The 25,204-nt window shown below is 34.3% G+C and overlaps 1 protein-coding gene across 1 annotated transcript in view; it reads left to right on the top strand.

The window, feature by feature from the left end:
- LOC149807063 (mutS protein homolog 5-like) overlaps positions 1–25,204 on the top strand; it is a 163,226-nt gene that overhangs the window by 82,376 nt on the left and 55,646 nt on the right. Inside the window, exons 10-14 of the mRNA XM_089961387.1 lie at positions 3,858–3,996; positions 6,358–6,420; positions 9,387–9,458; positions 14,393–14,449; positions 20,624–20,696. Coding sequence (XP_089817513.1) covers positions 3,858–3,996; positions 6,358–6,420; positions 9,387–9,458; positions 14,393–14,449; positions 20,624–20,696 — 404 coding nt within the window. The remainder of the gene's footprint in view (positions 1–3,857; positions 3,997–6,357; positions 6,421–9,386; positions 9,459–14,392; positions 14,450–20,623; positions 20,697–25,204) is intronic.

Here is a 25,204-nt window from a genome sequence, read left to right as displayed (position 1 = left end):
GAATTGGGTTGTTCTACTTTGTGTACTTTAACTATGCACATTAGCTAAAAGGACTCACCCACAACAGAATTTGACATGACACATCACCCTAGCTATTGTCAGTGAATTAGCTAATATCTGAAAGGTGGTTGTTTATCCTTGACCACCTTAACTTTTAATTGCCTAATATCAACTGTATGCCCTAGAGATACATGAGCTTTGAGAGGACTGTTCACTGTTCATATATATACTACAGATTACATTTATAGATCGTAGTGGTCAAGATTCCTGAAAATTGTGTTTTTCGAAACATGAATGTGGCGGGGTTTTGGTTGTTCAGGATTGTGTTTTTCATGTGACATAGTGTGTTATGGCACATATAAAGATACAGATAAGTTTTGTATATGTGCTTTATTCACAGAATCCATTGCATAGTTACTAGAAACAAAACTTCAGTGATTTTAACTATATCGGCAGTCAAAACTTTGCCTTCCAACAGGTAACTTGTTACCAAAATTGATAATTTAGTACCCACTTCATAATAGTGATGCTCTAATTCTCTACCTGTACAGGCCACTTATGCCCATTTACCTGTAATTGTTGTAGTATGTGCAAGGCATGGACAGTCATAAAGCAAGAGATGTGAGCTGCACTGCACCTGTATAGTTATCTGCTCCACAGTTTTTGTCTTAAAGGTTTAGACTATGGGTAGTAGCTTAGTCTTGTTGTCATTCTTTGAGTACTTATTAAACTTGCATATTATTGACAGAAGTCGAAGATCAGCAATTCTGTGAGTACTTCTGAGGAAAGCACAGAAGCATTTCTTGAGGGATCAAGACGTCTTCAACTTGCATACAATGGTTCAAAACCATATAATTTACTTGGGTTGGGCATAGAAAGCAATAACAATCTCTGTTACCATCTTGCAATCAGAATTTTGGACTGGCTACATGAATCAATATCCTGTACCCAGTCCCAACTTCTCGACCAGACTCAGCCGTATACCTCTGATTGCAGTTGGCCATGACCACAATCAATCTTACATTATCAGCTACCAGAAAAAACTTTGACCAGTTTCATGACTTACATAGTGCCATTAGGCACTTCCTGCACATGATGCTCATTTTAGTGCCTCATTACCCAAGAACTCAGTTCATGAAGCCAGTTGTACAGCAGTGTAACCCACATAGAGCTGCTAGACACTTTCTGCAGATGATGTCCAGTTTATACAGGATCAGTCTTTAACCATCATAGTGCTGCCAAGCACTTCCTGCAGACAATGTCCAGCAGACAATGTCCAGTTTATATAGTCACTCTTATTGGTCAAGTTTAACCCTTATAATGCCACAAGACACTTCCAGAATGTCCTGTTTGGTGCCTGTTTCCATGAGGTCTTTTTACTTGTACTCCAGCCATTGCCACCCCAATGGAGCCTTTGCTTGGCAACAGTTTGGAAGTAATGGGATCTAACTCATGATGTGCTGCAAGTGTAGTGAGCCACTATCCTCAACATTCTTCTCCAGCTACTTAGCTTTGCGGGTGGAACAAGAGACATCGGCTTCACCACTTTTATCTAAAAGCAACAAAACTGGCTCTTAAGTTCCCTCATCATTATTAGATATTACTCTGATGTCTGAAGACTGAAGAAGTTTTTCATCTACTCCCATTGGAGGTCTGTCCCATTAATTCCTCTACAATATCTGCCTGGTCTACATTTCTGACATCAGGTGATCATTGACTAAGGAAGAATCTACTCTCAGTTGTGACTTTGGGCTGCTTATATGGTCAATAACAAATCTCACCAATGCTTTACATCAAATCAGAGTTGGTGATTATTGAATCCTCGCACAGTGGTTTTCCTTTTGGGGATACCCAGCAGTTGATGCATAACATTGTAATTTTGGGCTCAAAGTTGGAGCTTTTATCTATGGTGATCGTTCAATAGGCAGAATACAGCTTACATTCTCTCATCCCAAATCTAACCAGACATGTATCAGAGCCTGTGTATAAAATGGCCCACTTCTTAAACATAGAGGCCCATCATAACATGGCCATCACAGTAACAATAGCTACAAACTTACAACTTTTGGAATGAGATTCAATGCACCCTACCTCTACCTTTCCTAAGAACATAAACAGACCAAGCTATGCTTGCAACCTGATCAGGCTGATAGAATCTGCAAACAAGCCACCAGGGACACTTCTGCATTAAGTACAACATCTGGCAGTCATGATCTGTATTTATGCGAACAGAACACTGGTGGGAACAAGTCTCCTTCTATCATCATGAGATAGCAATGGAGTATTGGCCACTTCAGGACCATTATTTACACATCAACATTCTCGAGATATAGACAGTTCTGAAGCTTTTCATTGGTGGCTGGAAAACCTATTAGCAGACTTTTCCTGCAAGATCTAACTTATACAAATGGAATGGTCTTTTCATCCTGTGATTTTCATTCAATGGGTGGCTGATGGGATTGACCTATGATGGACCTCTTGGCGACAGGGCCAAAATTGCTGAACCTGATTGACTGGATCTTATTAAAAAATATACCCTCAGGAGCAAACAGTTCTCACAACCAATGCTGGACAAATCACTTAAGCAACATAGCCTTCCATCATAAAGGTGTATGAAAACAATGGCATATATTCACCTACCTTATGGGACCAGAGATGGTCTCTCTGGGGTAAGGGGATATATCTCGCTTCAACCCTTACCCATTATCCTAAGGTATTATGGTTGGGTAACATAACTGAAGAAGAAACCAATTTTTTCTAGAAAAATGTTTCTTCAATAATATTTACCTGGTTATAATAAACCCTCCCAGCCTCCCCACAGTTACATCCATATGGAGAGCATGCCATCTGCTCTGATAGTAAATGAAGAATTTGCTGGATTTTGTGCAAAATCCCTGTATCAAGGGGAGATCACTCTAACTCCCTCATAGGTTGGCAGAAACTGTTAGCTTTTTAGCTAAAAAGATTTAATCTGGGTGAGACTGGATTTGTGGTACTAGTAGTTCTCCTTAGGTATTATGATAGGTAACTATTAACGAAGAAATATATTTTACTGGAACAAATTGGTATTTATACCATATATGAAGAGTGTGGTAGTGGTTCCATATAATTAAATTTATTCACATAAATATATAAACATGCAGCGCAAAACCATCAAAATATCATGTAAAACTATATAATTTTACATTTGTTGACAGTAAAAAACAGTCAGTCTCTCCTACTTGCATCTGCACCCTTGTTTTTAGGTTATGATGAATTAACTATATAGAGCATATATTAAGTTATCAGAGGGCTTTACACAAATTAAGGTAGCTGACATGTTGATAATGGACACTGTGTCATTTAGTTCAAAACCAATGGCAATAAGTGTTTAATAATACTGAAGAAAACCGTTTGAGTGAGAGAAAAATAGTAGACCCTGAGGAATTTCTTTTGAGTTGTGAAATATCATTGTGAACTATATTAGGGTGATACGACAGTAATGTGAGAGTAATATGGCTTACAGTTATGGGTAGTGTGATGTGACCTTAAGTTTGATATATGCACATCTGTGGATATTTCATTTCTTTTTTTTTTCTCTTTTGCAATATGACAATTTGTGGCTTTGAGTTTCAACAACTGACATGGATTTTTAAACTTAGGTGTAATAATATATATTGATAAAAAGATAGAGGCATCAGTGGGGTGCCCATTACCATATAGTTTATAGTCAGAAGTATCTTAAAATTTCCAACATAATACTTTGCTTGAGCACCATTTTAGGTTGTGATAGCAACAATGAAAAAATGTTTGCTGGTTTCTAATTATATCTGCAGCCCTCACAGACTTGTACAGAAATTAATTTATTTCAATTTCAGACTTTGGTTTTTGAGACCTTCAAGAGACCAGACTGTCCTTAAGCAGAGATATGATGCTATTTCTTTCTTTGTTAATCCAAGAAATATTGAGGTTGTGTCAAGCTATCAAGATAATCTGAAGAATATCAAGAATGTCTCGGTCAGTACTTTCAGTTTCCTGTGTACTAAAGCTTAAACTTAATTTTTTTTGTCCAACAAGTTCCAAAATGTTAGACATGCATTCTTTAGCATACTGTTGGCAACTCTTACAGGTCATACCATGTTCTCTTGACAGTTCATGCCATGTACTCTTGACAGCTTGTACTATTTGCTCTTGACAACTCACACAGCTCTTATGAAATAACAATTCATACTGTGTACTCTTGACAGCTCACAATATTACTCATGACAACAGCTTATACCATGTGCTTATGATAGGTCATGAAGTCAATGCCGTGTACTGTTTATGGCTCATAGTATGTATTTCTGACAGTTCGTGCAATACATTCTTAACAGATCCTACCATATACTCTTCACAGTTCATACAGTTCATGGCATGAACTCAACATCTCATACCATATAGTCTTGGCAGTGCATTCTATTTACTCTTGACAGCTCCTACTGTTTCTCTTAACAGCTAATACTCAGTACTCAGTACTCATGACAGCATATGACATTTATGCTTAGATAGCTTATACTAGAACTGGGTTCTGGCTAACGTTTATACTGTGATATAAAGTGGTATTTCCAGTGTACTGTGGTATACTGCAATTGTATTAGAGACCAACAATTCAGTGTTCTGGGGCAGCTGCCTGACACTTTTTTGTTAAATTTCTGTCATTAAATAGCTGGAAAAAATATCTTTCTCTGATTTATAGCAAAATACAGTCATATTATATCCATGATATTATTAGGAACAAATGTTAATTATTTTAAGATAAAAGAACAGAAAATATATTGAATTCAGCTCAAGTGAAAATCACAGACCCCATCGCCCCAATAATTATATGGGCAGTACCTTACAGTAGATGAATTTGCTGTGTGTATGTTAATTGTTGAATGTTGCAATTTTAAAACTGTCACTGTTCATTGAAAGAGATTTTAAACAAATTAAAGTTGTATCAAACATCTTCCTCACTATATAATATTACTTTGTGCTTTTTATAAATTTTTCTAATATATATTGCATCACACTGTCCAAGATCACAATAACAATACAAAATTCCATCAAACATTACATTAAAGCCCATTTTGCAAAATGGCCACTTAAAGCAGTATCTGAAGCTAGTTAGTATGAAACAGCTCACTGTTGTCAGCTCAAACTGATTCACTTGTTGAAAAAAAGAAACGTGATGGGTCATGATAATCAGCAAACATCAAAATCATCAGGACTAAAATGGCACAGGTGTGACATTCAGAAATCCTTTTATTTAAAATAGAAATGAATACAGCAGTGTTTCCACCAAGATAAAATGATTGGTTTAAAAGTCTAAAAACTTTAAAGGAAGTGAATCATTTTTATCCATTTTTCTTTAGTGATAAGGGTCATGTTTAGTCACATCTAGATCGTGTACAAGTTTTAAGGGTTCTGGAGAAAACTACATTGAGGTATTAATATGAGATTGAAAACTTCTTACGAACATTTCATAAGGGAACTCACTCCAAGAGTCAAAGATACACCATGTCATTTGATAGAGCAGCCTGGGTATTGGTTAAAATTAACTTGATGCCATTTATTTTTCCATAATTGCTCAAGTTTCTTTTCGTTTCTTTTTAATTTAAAAAAAATCATTTATTTGTGTGGACATCAGTTTTCATGGCTTTACCAAAAAAAATCACATTTCACCCATTTCTGTATTCAGTGATTGGGGAAGGATCACATAAGATGTATGTTTTCTATGATTTATAAATTTTTTTTGAGTCTGCAAAGTATTTTGGTAATCCAAGAATAATAGTGAACTATGTTCTACATGTGTGTTAACATCTTCACTAGCCAAGTATATTTGATCCACTTTCTTCCATATTGACCCTTGGAATATATAGCAGCTTTAATTTATTCCATATTGACCCTTCGCATATATAGCTTTAGTTTGTTCCATATTGACCCTCAGCATATGTAGCAGCTTTAGGTTGTTACATATTGATCCTTGGCATATGTAGCAGCTTTAGGTTGTTACATATTGATCCTTGACATATGTAGCAGCTTTAGTTTGTTACATTTTGACCCTCAGCATATGTAGCAGCTTTCGTTTGTTCCATATTGACCCTTGGCATATATAGCTTTAGTTTGTTCCATATTGACCCTTGGCATATGTAGCTTTAGTTTGTTACATTTTGACCTTTGGCATATGTAGCTTTAGTTTGTTCCATATTGACCCTTGGCATATATAGCTTAGTTAGTTCCATATTGACTCTTGACATGCATAAATAGTTGATGTTGAATAAAGTGGATCAACTGCTCTTGGTTAGTGAAGATGGTGTGCAAGTCCATAATTAAGATATAATGTTGTAATTCTTTCAGAGAATTTTGATGCGCATGACCCAGTCACAAGCTTCATTTGGAGACTGGCAGGTACTCTATAAGGTAGTTGCATTTATTATTGTCTTTATTATCATCATGATAAGATTACACAATAGCCCCCATCTTATAAGGCCATCTCTTCTGCACTGACATGCTCAGTCTTTTAAAGGGAGTGGCCTCCCTTTAGGTGGACAACATGGCAAATATATATAATTTTTTTTATCTGGCAAGGTGGTGGCCTCTTTAAAGAGGTACCCCTCATAAAAGTGACTACTGTATGTTAGATCCATGAATCATGTGAATTAATGCTGCCATTCTTCACATCATGTAGGTATTGCCTAGAGCAATGATCTAGTATTTTAGGATTGTTTTCATCCCTCCAAGAATAAAGTTGGTTGGGAAAATATAAACTAATTAGGTGCTTTCACCTGTCCAACTGCCACACATTTGTTTCAGGAGCATAACTCCATAATGGTTCAAGATGTCATTATGAAACATTGGTACACATATTAGACTAGTAGTCCAAATGACCTTTCAGCTGTTCACATTTCTCCAGTTTTAATTTTTTGAATGATTTTTATCCCTCCCTCCCTCCCTCCCTGGCCAGACTGTAATACTATAATTTAGGATATGTCTGTTAAATTTGGCATACATCCATCATTTACACTTATATTTCCTGAGCATGCTGGATACCTAAATCTTAATGCAAGATATCTCTATTAAACTTTGTACACATAATAGTGGTCCAGATAAACATTTTCTTCTATTCATCATTCTCAGTATTTTTATCTTTATATTTGTCTATTCATCCTTACATTACCAACACATCTGTTTTCAGAGCAAAACTTGTGATGCCCATTACTTACTTTATTATTTGTAAATACAAATGCCAATGTATGACATCTTTACCAAATCCTTCAGTCTTTGAACACTGACATTTTTTCACAGCAGTGGATATCCATAAATTTTTTTCTTTTGGGACTTTTTACAGCTCACATAGGAGTTGTACTGTATCATAACAACACTTGCCTTTCATAAACTGATGTCCAGTCAGATTTCGTGTATCTCAGTTCACAGACAATTACATGCCTACTATGATCACATAACATGGAAATTCTAATATCACCTGTTTAGCATGGTGGTATAATAGCAACAGTGGAACCCAGTTTTCTAAACCACTTGCTTGAGCACAAAAGCACCAATTGGATGTCTGATTGGATATTGATGATGCAACTCCAGTGTTCGAAAGATACAGCACTTGTCCTTAGCAGTCCGTGAAAGTCCAGACAAAAAAGAAATTTGATTTAGATGACTCCGTGCTCTTGTTATAATTTGATGTAAGCAGCTATAAAGAGACATACTTTGTAAATCAGCTTCTCTTGAAATGAACAAAAAAACAAATTCTAATTGCTGAGCACCACAACTTACAGTAGTGATAAAATTAAGGATACAGTATTATTTCACTAAAATGCCATCCATGAGAGACATAGATTTTATCACCTTATAGTGAAATCAATATAATGAATTACATGATACAGTACTCCCTCATTATATTGATGTTGATGGGAGCCATAGAGTACTACCTTGTTCAGAAACTACCTTATAATGAGGTACATGATACAGTACTCCCTCATTATAATGATGTTGTAGGTAGCCGTAGAGTACCACCTTGTATAGAAACTACCTTATAATGAAGTACATGATACAGTACTCCCTCATTATAATGATGTTGTAGGTAGCCATAGAGTACTACATTGTATAGAAACCACCTTATAATGAAGTACATGATACAGTACTCCCTCATTATAATGATGTAGGTAGCCATAGAGTACCACCTTGTTCAGAAACCACCTTATAATGAAGTACATGATATAGCACTCCCTCATTATAATGATGTTGTAGGTAGCCATAGAGTACCACCTTGTTCAGAAACCACCTTATAATGAATTACATGATACGGTACTCCCTCATTATAATGATGTTGATAGTAGTCATAGTGTATCACCTTGTAGAGAAACCACCTTATAATGAAGTACATGATACAGTACTCCCTCATTATAATGATGTTGATGGTAGCCATAGAGTACCACCTTGTAGAGAAACCACCTTATAATGAAGTACATGATACAGTACTCCCTCATTATAATGATGTAGGTAGCCATAGAGTACCACCTTGTATAGAAACCACCTTATAATGAAGTACATGATACAGTACTCCCTCATTATAATGTTGATGAGAGCCATAGAGTGTATCGCCTTGTACAGTACATCACTTCCAAAAATCATATAATCACCAGAAGTATACAAATATTTCCAGAGCGTTTTCTGTAAAACATTGATAAATGCACACATTATCTTTGTTTTCTTCTCTGTGAGTTAAAATATGCATTTTTAATGCACATTTCTGAGTTGTTTAGTGAAAAATGAACATTCTGATACATAGTGTGCTTTACACTCTATTAAACCTTTAAGGCTGCAACATTTACACATGTAAATACTTTAGTTCAATGTCTGTAAAGATTTACAAACTTGGTAGGCATTTAAATGAATATGCCCAGTACAGATGGTTCTATGATAAGTTTTTCGTATTGTACATATATGTAAAGTAGGAAATAATATCGCTACAATCCCAGGGTTGTCTTGCTGAAACTTTAATATATGAAACATAGACACGTCTACCAACCATATCCTATCATAATAAGAGGTAAAGGAAATACATGTACAGAAAATGAAACAATTACAAACTGAGTGAAGTGTGGCATATTCATTATAACACATCAGCTATTCAGTAAGCTTAGCAGACTCGTTAAGTTTAGTTAGTAGATAGTGGAGAGGCTGAAAGTTTCCGATCATTTAAATAAAATATAGTTTTGGTTATAATAAACTGAGTATATATTTCAACATTTTGGTAAACATTGCAGCCTTATTATTTAAGTTAATTGTAATCAAATTTTAATAGCTATAATCATTTTCATGATGTTTTTCATCTGTGTTCATTATTATCATTGTTATAATTAATGATATTTCAGACAGCTTATCATGCCATTTATATTGGTGACATCTGCCGAGCACAGCCTCAGAATATTGAAATTTTCAGAAAGGTGAGTCAAGAAAAATGTTTAAATTTTGATTACATGTTTATAATTCCCTCACAATAGGAGTTAAGAGGATATGGTATTTTGTCTGTTTGTTGACTTGTTTGTATGTTCGATTGTGTGTTTCTTCATTATTCCTTCAGTATCTTGGACCCAACTTCACCTACACTCATTACAATTTGTATATGGATCCATCTCCAGAAATGTCAGTGAGCTGTACTAAACAAGGCCACTTCTACTTGTATTTCATGCTTGAGTGACTTAATTATTTTCAGCTGTTCATTTGTTATTCTGTCAATATCTTGGACCTTACTTAATTTCACTCATGAAAATTGGCATGTGGATGCATTTTTGGAAGATTAACTCAGCCATATCAGAACAGGTTTTACTGTGATCTCTAATGTTCATGCTAGTGTGATTTTTATATTTTCAGGCATTCGTTCATTACATCCTCAATTTTTTTGATCTATTTCACCTACACTCATAAAAACAGATAGGTGGATGCATCTCAACAAGAGTAACTCAGCCATACCAAAACTAGGTCAATAATTGTCATGTTTTAGTGACTTTTTTATTGCTAACTTTTCATTTGTTACACCATCATCATCTTGGACCATGTTTTTCATTTACACTTATAAAAATTTGGTATATAGATGCATGTCAGAATGAGTAACTCAGCCATGCCAAAACTAGGTTGCTGTGATGTAATTTTCACACTTAAGTGATTTCGTATTTTAAGCTATTTATTTGTAACGACCTCTGATTAATGCATCTTAAAGTATTAAACCAAGTAAAATTAGGTCACTGACCTAAGTTCCTGATTTTGTGACTTAAATTATTTTAATCATTTATATGTTAAACTGTTAATATCTTAGATCCTATTCCATTTAGTCTCACTAAAGCTGGTATGTGGCTGCATCACAGTGGGTTCAACTAACTTTTGTGCTTGAGTGACTTGCACATTCTCAGTTAATAATTCATTACACTCTCAATACCTTCTACCCTGTTTCATCTGTATTCATAAAATTGAGATGTAGATGTGTCTCAGAGAGCAACTTAACTTTTAAAAGCTTGATCAGTGTGAGCTCATTTTTAAACTTGAGTGACTTGTTAATTGTCAACTATTCATTGATTACTCCCTCAATATCTTGGAAAATATTTTCCCTACACCCATGAAATTTTATGTGGATGCATCATAAGGAGAGTAACTCAACCATACCAAAAGTCAGGCACTGTTATCTAATATGTTTTAGTTTATATTTTGATCTGTTCATATGTTACACCCCAATTTCTTTGCTCTTCTTTACTGACATCTGTGAACTTTTATATTTGTGTACATCTTCATGAGAGTAACTCACTTATATCAAAACGATGTCATTCTGACCAAATTTTCATCCTTGAATAACATTTTCATCTTAATGATATGTCTGTTATATCCTCAATGAATCTACTCATATTATTTCTAATCAAACTTTATTTCCGCCTTTCACTAATGAAACTTGTTCATGCAGCTTAATAACTTGTATGTTATGACTCTATGGTATTAAACTAAGTAACGGAAAGAACGAAAACCAACAAGTTTATTAAAATTCAGCAAATAATTTATTTTGCAAGAAAACAAAGTGAAAATATAAAAAGAACTATTATGAATTAAATCACAAATAATCTTAAAAGTATTATTACATGTCCAGAAGTATAGAATATTCTGAATGAATTCCAGTCATGTTCTAAATGAATTCTGGTTCAGAATGTGCTGTGTTCCAGTAGTCTTGAATGTGTTAATCTGCCAACAGTCTGGGTGTATCGGAATGATATAATCCAAAATATCCATGATTGAACTCACATTAATCTCAAAATATTGATTTAGTCTGCAAAGTCAAAGAGTGCTTTTTAATTCCAATGAATAATTTAAATAAATCCTCTTAAATATTAACTAAAACACAACTAAAATTGATTCCTCTAAAGACTAATGTTAAGATAGGAATTATTAATTCCAAAGTAGACAAATTTGTATACTGCTCCACTCTACTTATGTCATAGTAACAATTTTCTGGAAATACTCTGTCATCTTAATAGAATTTTCCTCAAATTCATAAACAACATGCTTCTAGACAATTCTTAATTTCAATATAAAGCTTGACCTTGAATGCATCATCTGTAAACATGTTTACCTTTGAGTATTATTGATCATAAAATATCATCTAAAAATCATAGACATGTATTAGCTATGTAGTATGTTAATTAATAAACTCTAAAGATATGAGTACTATATTTACCATATATATATATTGGGACACAATAAAATAATTTGTTTCCTTGCCCAGATTTCTCCACAATCACACATACACACACACACAGACACACACACGCACACACACTCACTGCATGCTACAATAAAATAGATAAGTAAAATGCTTATTTGATAATAAAATGAAAGAAACTAACCTTGTATTGTAGCATTTATTTACTTTTTTGTTCTTCCTGAGCAATTTATTAAAGGCAAAAATATATCAACATTCTGTGTATAAGTAGCTTATGCATCCATAGTGTATATCGCTTTTGTCAGGTAATGTGATATGTTGGTCATTGATATGAATATCGATGAACAAATCGTGTTGGGTTGTTCTCGAAGGTTTGAATGTTATCAGACTGAAAACTGAAATCACAAATGAGAGAGAGAGATAGAAAAATATCAACCCATTGCTCGAAGGCACCTGCTGTTCATGCATCACACGGTGCTAAGTCCAAAATAACCAAGAGTGTATTATATCCAGGTTAACAATATGTCATTATCTTGCAAATAAAAATCATTATTATAAAATACATTCACTGTGAGTGCAAATGACAATCTTTTGCTTGCGTAGGTTACAAAAAGTACATTAAAGCAAGTTAATGCTGTGAATACTATTTACCCTGTAGACATCATTGCCCATTTATATCAGTTATGATTACAGATGGCAAACAAATAGAAGCCCAGGTTTTACAGTGACACAATCTAGTACTTCTTGCACAGACATCAATGACCCAGCATCTCCCAGAAGATTTGGAGGAGAAAATAAAATGATTCAATGAATTTGTGAAGGCCAGAAGAAAAGATTTTGGGGACAATATGGTCATTAACATGGATGAAACTCCAGTGTACATTGATTTTATTCCTGTATAGACTGTCGATAAGTAGTGGGTTAAAAATGAGAATCAGCACCACTGGTGCAGATAAAAAATCTTAACTTTACTCCTTGCAATTTCTGAAACAGGATATGTGATGCCTACAATGATAATTTTTTATGGCATGAGAGAGCTAAGAAATGTTCATACACCAAATGGATGGATTGTACTTGTACAGGAGAAGGGTTGGGTTTATGAGATAATGCTGCAGTGGATCAAATAGTTTTATCTCAAGTACACAGTCAAATATTTTTTATATATATTTAATTATGTGTGCATTTTCTGACATGTAATTTTCAATTGATTTATAAGATGTCACACAATTTATGACTAAAAGAAACAAAAAAATGATGTGTCCTAGAACATACAGTGCACACGAAAAGTACTTCAAAAATTAATTTATGATGTCTCTGTAAATATGGTGTCCCAATATATATGGTAAATAAGAGTCAGGTAGGCCTTTACCCACAATTAGTGACCAAGATTAACCACACAATACAAATGAAATATACATAGCATATAATCATGGATAAAAGCCAGTATGCATTACAAATGAAATTTACATAATATTGCAGTAATATTATTTTTCCTACACAATGTGGCTTAGTCCTTAGCTTAGTCTTGCAACCAAATTGAACTGGGTTGGAATGCTGTCCAGACCAGCCTGAATTGGCATTCACGGTATATCTCTTTGAAAGGCCCTTAACTTCAGTAGTCACAGGATCAATCCATCATACCAGTCTATTTTGTGGGATACTCTGTTAGCAAGGGGATTTGTGTTTTACAAGAAAACACTTTGTTTGAAATTGGATACAGCACGTTTTGTTGAAGCCACCAGTTTACAAATGACATCTGGAGTTTTAGAATCTTGGGTTGTGTTAGGTCAACATTTTTAATTAGTTTTTTTAATTACAAGTCGAAAAGGTAAATCACAGTTTTCACCTGATTCTTGGGCATCAGTGTTTGCTCTTTTTTATTATGAAAATGCATTTTTTTATCTTAAAAATTAGAATGCAGAAAATAAGTACAATTTTTATGTATTGATTATGCTTGATTATTTAGAAGGTATGAAAAAATTTGTACAGATTTATGTTCAAGTTTCATACTGAAAAAATGAAGGTCAGCTGGAAAGTTTTTTTTACATTTTCGTTTCTTATTTGAATTGCAGAAGTAACTGTTTTGAATGAGAATCCAAGGCAAACAACCAGGTTTGCTTTTGAAAGATTGTTGCACTACTGTATTATTTTAGCACAATTGGGTAGTCTTGAACAGATGTTATTTTTGTATTTGATAGGGAGCTTAATAATTTTGCTTTTATATGATGGATTTAAAGAAGACTGATTAGTTGCAGCATATTATGTGCTGCATATAGTCATTTTATTGATTAGGCATGTCTAGTCTATGTCTATCAAACACTTTATAAGCAGGGTTTAAAAGATTAGGACCATGGTGATAATGATGTTCAATAGTACTAAAACAAACAAATGAAACCAGATCTGGACTGGTCACAGCAATTCAAAATTGGAACATAGAGAATGGGAATTGCACTATACATTCATTAAAGATGAGATATTCCACCCATGAAGGTTAGAATTTGTAGTGAGGAACTTCAACAATATTGATTTCACTGCACTACCCACACAAATTTTGACTTATATTGTTGTGATGTTTCATACCACTCTCTAATACACAGGAGAGATTACCAAGATATATCTCGAAACTATTAAATCTATTCTGTAACTTTTTCATTAACCTTATTATTGGTGTTATTACAGATATCAGTGGCATTCAGTGACAGACTTCACAGTTTAGCTGCTTTCATCAGCCAAGTGGTAATATCATTTTCTTCAAAGAATTACATCTCAAACAGCATGAATTCGTCAGTAATAATATACAGTATTAGTACATGCTTGATTTAGAAATGATTGAGATACAGTTGAGAATTTAGTTTAGGACTTACATTATGTAATTTAAGAAATTAGGTAATTTTTTGAGTATATAAACAGGTGATAAATCTTCAGTCCAATGAACTGCATACTGCACTGACTCTGATCTGCTGTTGTATAATACACTGGCAGATCAGGGTCATTGCAGTTAGTAGGAATCAGTAGAGCAAGCAATATAGACCCTACTATGGCAGATCAGGATCTTTCTTGTTTGTTATTTGACTCAACTTATAAGAGAGTACATACGATAGCCTGAAACGTTAAAAGTTTTCCATTTGTGGTTTTCACCTTGTTGCCTACATTTCCTACATCCTGAAATTTAGATTGGGTATTGAATTGAAAATCACATTGCAGTACATTGCAACCCCTGAATAAAAGATTGCAACATTTGATTTAAGGACTGGACCCGTAAAACACTTGGGTCCCAGGGAAGGCACTTGTATATAGATGGCGCATATATTTTTAAAACACTGCCTTCCCAGGGTATGTTTAAATGGAACAGCCCTAAGAAGAACATCAGATTTTTTTAAAGAAAAATTCAGTGATTGCAAACATTAATAAAATAATTAAAAAGATTTCTAACAAGAAGTAATAGATCATAAGATACTAAATGACCCTGTCAGTGCTTCTTTTGGACAAGACAGATTCAGTGTGATTAGAGTGATATGTAGTACCACCAGTAAACTGAATGCTAGTATGCTGCAGTTGTCTTACGAATCTTCCAGTATTTTTTGCTTGAGCCCATAATGTTGAACTGAGCCATAGAATATTTCATACTAGGTCATGCACACAGGGACCCAAGTCTACCAACACTTTTCGATGTGGAGTTTTAAATAGATGACTAATTATGATATCTAGCTGGTCCTGAATGAAACTGGTGCCAATCTGACATCAAAAATATGGCTGCCACAATGAATATATTGACAATCTTGTCACTATTTTTCCAGAATGGACAATCTGTCATCTCAATATCTTTGGGTCTTCACAAAAAGTCATATTTGTACTATTAATGAAAAGAGTGCCAATTTTACATTCAGTTTGGCTTTCACAGTTGCTAATTTAAAAATATTTTTACTCAAGAATATCAGAGATGTTTTCAACACTCTGGAATTAAATAGAAGAATGGTCATATCTTGAATTCCTGGAATGACTAAGCATCAGTACTTTGAGAAACTCGTTTTTGGATTTTGTTGAAAGCGAAGTTAGTAAATTTGGTTTCAAAGAGATAAAAATAATGGGCAATAGATCACACTATATCATATCACTGAAAGATGACTGCATAGAGTACTTATAAGTGTGTCAGGTCAGGCTATGATTTCTGCCATAAGTAACAGTAGAAGGTACTACCAGTGACTGTTGACCCAGAGATGACAGCTACACTTGGCTTCCTCTGGAAAATCCTCTCTCACAGATCAGGTGGCCAAGCAGATATGCTGATCTTCCCAGCCATGAAGGCAGATGGCAAGAGCTGTGTGGATATCACAAGGCATTAGCTCAGGATCATTAGGACCTGATGGCCATCCTCTGCAACTGGAATTGTCTCCAGATGTCCCAACATTGTTGTACCACTGGATTCAAATAGGTCTGGATAAGAGAGTAAGAGTGACATTGTGCAACTTTCCCACACTTAAATCCAAATCTCATACAAGTCGTGACATAATTCCTCTCCCCATACTAGATATTTTCAATTCCTATGGAAATATGCGAGTGGCAAATCAACAGGTATACATTGGAGCTTTATCTGCAGACCTGCACACAGGCAGAGGCTCACTTTTCATTGGATTGAAGCAGCAGTGGAATTCGGCAGTCACCTGGGTAACTGAGCAGCCCTTTTTAGGATCACACTGCTTACCACTGTAGCATAAGGAAGGTGTAGAAAAGGTGCCTTAACCATTGCATGCTTCATCTGATCCCTGGTTAGCATGCCACAGCTGATTGGGATGCAGCTCACTATCTGTGCCTGGACAGTACATCAGCAGAGAGACTCGAGAGAAGAACAGCTCTAGATGGTAGATAACTGGCCAGATTCAGCTTCTAGATACCCCTGAGTGAAACTCTCCAAACTAAGGAAGGACAACTCAATAAAGTAGGAGATGGCTTCACCTTGTGGATCGGCCAAAGTAAAAACAAAGTCATGTGAAGCTGGCATTGGGTTTGCAACAAATCACATCAAGTTGTCATGCTCACAAATCTCAGAAAGGACATGAATAATGTTGTGTAGACTGACATTGGAAGTTTGGTCAAAAGACATCAGCAGTAAATATGCCTGCCTCTATGGCAGAGTCAATCAGAAACATTGCTGCTTTTCTTGATATCCTTGGCCATTTTCTGCCATAAGTTCCATCAGGGCAGGCAAAGCTGCAGGACCTGGTTTGTGTACTCAAGGTATTTTTTAAGGCATCTGTAAAAGTTTCATCTGTGACTCTTCCTTAAGCAGACCACGATATAACCTTAAAAGAATTGACCTTGTGGTTTAGGTGGGGCCTTAGATCACCTGGTTGTGTTCATGTGAGCACAGTTAGGATTCTGGGTGTGGTCTTTTTGCTTTTGTTGGAATCTCCCAGACATCATTAAGGCAACATCTTCATTATGTGACCTAAAGGGACTTTCCTCATAATATTGTTCTGTTATCATTCTGATTGTGCTGCCTTCACATTAGGAGAGGACTTTATCCTTCTCATTAGGTTGCAGTAATATTGCTTTTTATAGGATAAGTATGGATGACGATGCATTTTCTTCTTATACCTATTCTCTTAAAGTTAATATGACTGGGTAATGTATTCAACAGGAAAGGAAAATATTTATGGTGTGTTATGTTTCTCAGAGAATACTTCCTGATGACATTACTATTAAACCCACCTGCCCATCCTTGGTAGTGTAAACATCCTTGTTGTTTTGCATAGGTTTGAACTGGAGAACATCTGGGAGATGGGTAGTGTGGCAGTTGCAAGGGGAGGTTATAATGTTATCCTAGAAGAGTTATTTCATATAGGTACTTTTTTAAGTGCCTATATTGAATATAGAACAGGAAGACACATTTTTTGTCTTTCTGGGAGGGCTGGATTCAGGGATTTGGGAGATAGTGTAGTTTATTTCCTAATGTTAATTTGATTCGGTAAGTTTAAAAAACAATTTTCTACAAAATTTCCTATTCTGAAAAGTGGAAATTTATTTAAGTAAATAAAGATAGGACTTCTGCATGTTTGATAGACCAATTGTTGTAGGTTTTTTTAAATTAGCATGAATTATGTCATCACACATCCAGGAATAGCCCCACTGAATTACTTCTGTTTGTAGGATACATATTTTAGTGGATTTCTTCAATGCTTTAAACCACACATTTATTATAACAAACACAAACTGTCTGGGCCATAAATTCTATTTTTTAAGTCTCAAGAACTTTCTCGAATTGAAGTACCAGTGAAAAGTCGTTCTTAGTACAAAGAGTTCATGCAGAGAGGCCAACCATTCTAGTTAATGCAAAATTATAACAAAATTTAGTGAAAATTCCACATTCCAAATTATTAGGAATAAATTCCAGAAAATCCAAGATAAAATTTTGATTTGGAGTTTTCTTTGTGGATACATTTAGGAGAAAAGTACTTAATCACCAGTATGATTGACTAATATGTAGAATCTACTTTCTCATTGTGAAAAGCATCCACTAGATAAGAAGAAATCAATCAGTTAGATTGTAAATTTAGGTGAAAATCAGCAGAAATCTAAAGAGAAAAATAAAATACAGCTAATTCATGAAAAAGCTAATGTTTACAGTACTATTATTTTGGCTAAGAATGTTGATGGAATTCAGGGTTCTGAAATTAGAAGGAATGAATGCACCATTATTCACAAAAGATCTTTATTGTTACTGACTCTACCATGTATAGGCTCATCATGAGAGGCAATATGAATTTGTACAAGGTTTTTACTTTTCATTAATGTCTTATCTATTCTAGATGACCTGCATTGATTCCCAAAATTGATGCTAGCAGTCCAAATAAACATGCTTTTGGGTTGGCATCAATGAATTCATACCGTATTTCATGTAATTTTTGGCACACCAAAAAAAATGATTATTAATTTCAGTGTACAAAAAATTGTATGTAAAATAAATAATTATCATTTTGCAGTTCTGACCGTGTATGAAAAATAAAGGGATCATGCCTGAACAAATTCTATGGAACACACGCTATTCCACAACCTAACGGTACAAATGTACAAAGTAAACGTATATTTTCTGTCTCATTCTGCTCCCAACTCAAGAATCAAATTGCAAACAATAAAAATAAAAGTACTCAAAAAGATTTTTGTTGTTGTTAGTGAACAAGAGGGAGAGGATTATGTCTCAATGTGAAAGTTCGTCTGCATTTAGAGCACATGTAGCTGTTATGTTGTGTAATGTTGGCAAAATGATAGTCCTACATATGAGACATATCACATATTATTATGTTTTATTGTGCACAAAAGTCAAACATAAATATCAGCTTCAAGGTCTTACATGTAGGTCTAGCAAAATGATTAAGATGGTTTGAACATGTATTAGCTAAGGGTATTACTTATTGGTAAATAGTACCATACGAGTGCACATTGTCAAGAAATAAAGTGCAACTTGTATTTTTACAGCAGCAAAAATCTCATTATCAAATTGCAATAAAAAAAAAAGAACTTGAAATCATGTTTTAGTTAATGCAGATGAGCATGAGTGTGTGTGTGTGTATGCGTGCAAGAGAGAGATGAAAAAAAATTTGTCCATGTACAAGAAAGTATTTATTCAGGGCGGTTTTTATTTGCAGCTTTTGCAAAGAGAAAAAAGACTGTATTTTGAGTTACCTGACGATTGTGATAATCCTCAGGTATTATGACCCTACTATAGTCCATTATCAATAAACACCGCTGAATCAACAATTCATTCTTGTTTTAATTACGATGTACATTGTCACTACAACCACATGGCTATGCAGTGTTATTTACATGGTAAATAAACATGCTTAGCATTTTGGTTATTCAAGTTGAAACCAGATTGAAAGCAAGAATCGACAGAATTGGTCAGATCAGCGAGGCTGCCAGTAGGGAAATAAGGCTCTCTTTAGGAAAATGAAAATCTGTCAGTATGCTCTTGAAGCCATTGTCCATACAAAATTTGTTTTAAGGACAAGTGATCATACGCATTACTTATTATTCGAACTCGCCAATAAAGATAATAGAGGGGTATATTGTTGAATAGATTTGCAATAAAATATTAATTATATCCAAGTCAAAACAGAACAAGTACTTAAAAAATAGTATATGTATATATACAAATCGATTTAACGGAGTCTGTAACTTTCAAATTTATGACAGAAAATGACAAAGTTTTTATATTTTACATTTATATGACTATAATGATACAAGAAGACTAGTTGACCAAAGGTCCATGGTCTTCACTTTAACATGTACTGAGATGTAATTTTTGTTGGATAAAAAATATCAAAGGGCTTCAGAACTCCATTTTAAAATGCACGTGGTGTTTTGTTACGGTGACGGACTTCATAAGGAGAACTAATTAACAATAATATTTAAAGGTATGGTCTGTGAAATCCTTTGTCCATTTGTTAATAAACCAGTAGATGTTGTAATGACAATAAGAGAGCTTATGCATCAATCATTGAATTTCTCACCAACAATTATTAATTTTTGTAAAAACAAAATGGCAATACGGTATTATTGATCTTTTTTACAAATGTAAATCTTCTTAGTATAAATTTTATGTCCGATAATTTAATGGATTTTTCAAAAATACAAAGTGATATTTACGAAAAATTATGATACATTTAAGTAATTATGATTTTGATAACTGGATTATGTACGAAAAATTAAAGGGTATGAAAAAATACATGTAATACGGTAATACATCTCGAGGCTTTTCCTTGGCAAGACATAGTCTTCAGTAAAACATAAGTTTTAATTTGTTCTTATAATTGGTTTCATTAATGTCCTTTATTTGAATCAATGCATTATTTAGTATAGCATGATTTATTAGCTTTAGAATGACATTTAATGAATTTTCTTTGATAATTCCAGGTTGATTTTGAATGGTCCAGCCTTCAGAGAAGATTTGTTGTCAAACCCAATGTGGATGCAGAGTTAGATGAAAGTAAAATTACGTTATGTCATTACCTACAAATATTTAAATAGAAGCCATTAGATGGTGCAGATTTACCTATTAGTTTTAATGGAACTGCTAGCATCAATTCTTCCATTCCAGAATTTTTGAAAGGTCATGTAAAACTTGTTAATCTTGGTTGTATTCCATTAGATCATTCATCCAATTAAGATTAGTATCTTCTTCCGTTGGATACACACCCACCCTCCCAAGCCCACCCCTTGCAGGCTTGGGGATGAGATTATACCTGATGTGACCGCAGCATATTGTAAGAGGCAACTAATGGAGGCAACCTGTTGTGTTCTGGTATGCATCCATTGATAATGTTCCAAATGAGGTCTGGATGATTTAAAAGAGTGTGATTTATATAAAAGATTTTAGGATATTAGACAATTTTTGGTCTTTACCTTTGTTTTATATGTCTTTTTAGGGTACATATTAATTTCAGGTTTTGGAAGGGTTGAATCAGCCTCTTTATGATTTGGCAAGACTTTTGCATTTTATGCTTGGCACTGTGTAGTCCGGTTTATGCTGATGTGAAGTTAAACCCTATTTATACATGCCATTTGATACATGTCACAGTCGAGAAGAGACTTTTTCAGATTCAGCATCACCCTGAAATTGCAGTGGATTAAGCATCTGTGAAACAAGTGATTTAGCATTATTGGAAGTGCATGTGTTATGAATTTAGTCACCTTCTAACAGAACCATACATTATTTTCACTTTCTTTTGTGCCTGATTGATAATGGTCATGTGCAGTAATCACTTGTCAGCAAAGAAGAAAGGAAAACATGATTTTGGCTAAATAAAAAAAGTGGGTTGTATCAACTTACCACAGGGCTCTGTAAATTATGCCATGCAGATGGGAGGCGTGCCACAAAACAAGCATGAAATAAGATAAACTGTTAAGATGCACACATATACAATATATGAACTATAGCAGTGAAGATTGATATGTAAAACATTTTTCTTAGCTGACCTAAATACAACAGATAAAAAGATGATGAATATAATACACAATGGAATGTATGAGACATATATTGGTTTAAACATATATATATATATATATATATATATATATATATATATATATATATATATATATATATATCTTAATATGTGTGAATAACATTATCATCAGTACAGAATGAAAAATTGAGAATTAGAACAGGAGCAACTGCTTTTATGGTTCTTATCCTTAAGCATGAAAGTTGTCTGTCCTTACTCCTTTTTCATTTTGAAATGAATTGGTAATTTATTTCATGTGACTGTTTCAGCTCATATACAGCAAGTAGCTAAGAGATGTTCATTTCTTCAGAACAAATGTGAATATACTGCAATGGTTCAACATCAATATCTGCATAAAACATTTTTTTTTTGCTAGTGCAATATGTATGGAGGGGGCATGCAGTGTTACCTATGTCAGTTCATCCTATCATATCCCTTCACAAGTTTCATTTCTGCTCTATATCTTTTGAAGGATGTAATAGATCAAAATAAAATTTCATATGAGACTTTATAGAAAGACAATCTAAGTTAACTTATGTTTTTTCTAATTTCTGGCAAAACAGAATTGAGTATGGCCCCTGTTTGACTTGGACATTGCCTTTCAGTTTTCTGTATGCTTTGTAATTTTTTTAACAATTTAATAGATAAAAATCAAAATCAGTATGAGCTTTACATAAAGAAGACCTAGGTTATATGTGATTTTCACCTTTTTCCGGCAAAATTTTAGCAAGTTATGACCCTTTGTTTGATTTAGTCATTGTGCTTCAGTTTTCCAAATTTTATATATTCTGAGAACAACTTCTGGAGTTTTGTTGTATCACAGGACTACCACAGTGACATGTGCTTTCTGCTTCATAAATAAGGCTGACCAGATTCCTGGTTTTTACAAAAAGTATCTGACTTTCATTTAATATAATTGAGTTTTTCTACAACAACATTAAAATGGAGTTTGCTGTTGATATCACCTGACTAATGAACTTCTGATGTCATCGTTTGAGATTTGTGAAGTGACTGGTAATGCATATGGCTAGTACTGGGTCAGGTTTCATCAGTGCCGAAGTTACGTCTAGTCCGTCAGTGGATTAAAGACATAATGGTTATAATACTTGCTATTTCTGAGAAAATAAATCATTTTCCTATTGATTTCATGTTTTGGAGAGTCTTGAAAGAGAACCATCTTTAGATTTAGAAAATGCATGTTTTATAATCTGAAATGTTTTTTGATTCCATTCAGTAATGGTCATATGTAAACCTTGAAAAAATTAATTTCATCCTGGAAATACCTGGAAAATCTTGGGATCCATTCTATCACCAATTCAGTACAGTTGCATATATATATATATATATATATATATATATATATATATATATATATATATATATATATATATATATATATATATATATATTGAAGTAAACACTGATTTATAATGCATCAGATGTTTCCATGTTCAGCCCCTGAATTTTCATATTTACATTTATAAGTGAAAAACTGTGTTAAGATAAAGGAAACAGAGTTTTGTTTCAAAATTTACAATGAGAAATTTATGTATTAATAATTCAGTGACTGTATGCATGATATTAAATAATCAGAAGTTGCATTTTCAATTAAAAAATATTGAGCAAATATGTAGTGTTAAAATTACTCTTTTTTTAGTTTCCCCTATACTCCCAAAGGCTTTTCCCTTGACCCACGATGGGGCCACAGTGGCCCCCTTGGCCCCTGGCCAGCTTTTCAGTTTTGTGTTTTTTCCAGTCTTTCATCCATGTAATTGTAATTGTAAATGTAATCCATAAAAGTTGATTCAGTGAAATACATATTGATGCAGGATATAGAAATTCTCCTCATTGGATCAGATTGTTTTAGAGCAGAAACTCATAAGCCAGGAGAACTTATGGTATGATCTGTTGTCTGATGTCTGTCATCTCATTGTCAAACCATCCATTAACCCAAATTTGTTATCACTTCGCCTAAACTACTTTAAAGGTTGCCATGAAACTTGACATACATACTCATCCCATGGTCTAGTTCAGGCATGAGTAGTCTATGGGTCAGATCTGGCCCATGACTTGGTTTTATCTGCCTATTTGCATCATAGAGCGTGGCTTTAAAATTACCTTTTCCAGCCTGCTCCCCAGAGGAAGTTGCACATGCTTAGTATAGTTGATTCTAAATGAAGATGCTGTCACTCAGACTTCTAGCATGGTCATATCAGTATTGGGAACTGCTCCAGTGGCCTAGTGGTTAGAGCATCTGCCTTGGGTGCGGGAGCTCATGGGATCGAAACCTGGCCAAGTGATACCAAAGACTTATAAAAATGGTACTAACAGCTTCCTCGCTAGGCGCTCAGCATTAAGAGGTTAGTGTTTAGACTAATCAGCCTGGTGTCCGGATAATGTGTCCGGGTGGGACATCCTGCTACATGTTGGTGGCATGAAACCCCAATGCTAGACATAACAGTAAACTGTCACACTGCAAACATAGCGATATGACTAAACATTGTTAAAGCTGCATTAAAAATCCAAATCACACAAACAATATTGGGTTTTCACTGAAAGACTAGATGTGTCTAGTTGGTCCTAAGTGAAAATATTGCCAATCTGATGCCTAATATGGCAGACATAGTGACCATCTTGAAAATCATATCTCTACCTTTCGTGGATGGAAAGTATTGACATGGGGGTTTTCACCAGAAGATTTCTAGTTGGTCCTAAATGATATTATGATATCCAATATGGGTACCATGGTGGCCATCTTGAAAATCTTGTTATCGCTAATCCTCCTGAATGAAAAAAATATTGCCTTGGGGTTTATACCAGAAAACTTGTTAAAATGTCTGGTTGGTTCAAAATGAAAATGGTGTCCATCTGATGTTCAATGTGGCCACAAAATGCAGTACATCAATCCCTTCAAGGGACTCTTGTTTATCTACTAGGATTCAAGAGCATTAGTACTGGGGTAACTGGGGTGGCCATAACCACCTTAAATTGTTTTCAGATTTTGAATGTTTACACTGATGACCACCCCAGTTACTTTACAAAATTCTCCTTTGCCAGTCAAAAAGCCAATCCATCTGCAAAACACCTGCATGATCAAGATTTTACTTGTAACATAATCCATAAATCTTGTCTAACAAATGAAAACACATTAACAGTGAAAGAGACAATCAACCTCTTGAAAAGTTCAAATAGTGAGCAAAGCATATAAAATGAATATTCAGAGAAATTGGAAAAATACAGGAGAGTTAGTTCAGTAAATTTATTGGACATTATTGTCATGCTGGTTTGAGTATTGCTCATGATGGCAGCAACGATTTCTGCTGCCACATGCAATTTAAAAAAGCAACAGAATGTCTCATAATTTGGGGTTTAAAAGGTCACTAAAAGAAGAAAATTACTTTTGTACAATAACGAAACTCAAAATCACACATTACCATATGGAAACTTCTGACCTTCCTGTTTACAACATGTTATCCATAAATCTATAAGC

The sequence above is a fragment of the Sinohyriopsis cumingii genome, chromosome 1 (assembly GCF_028554795.1).
Source record: "Sinohyriopsis cumingii isolate HCF-2022 chromosome 1, ASM2855479v2, whole genome shotgun sequence".
NCBI classification, from domain to species: Eukaryota; Metazoa; Mollusca; class Bivalvia; order Unionida; family Unionidae; genus Sinohyriopsis; species Sinohyriopsis cumingii.
The sequence above is the reverse complement of the archived record's forward strand: the minus strand, read 5'-3'. Positions and strand labels throughout refer to the sequence as shown.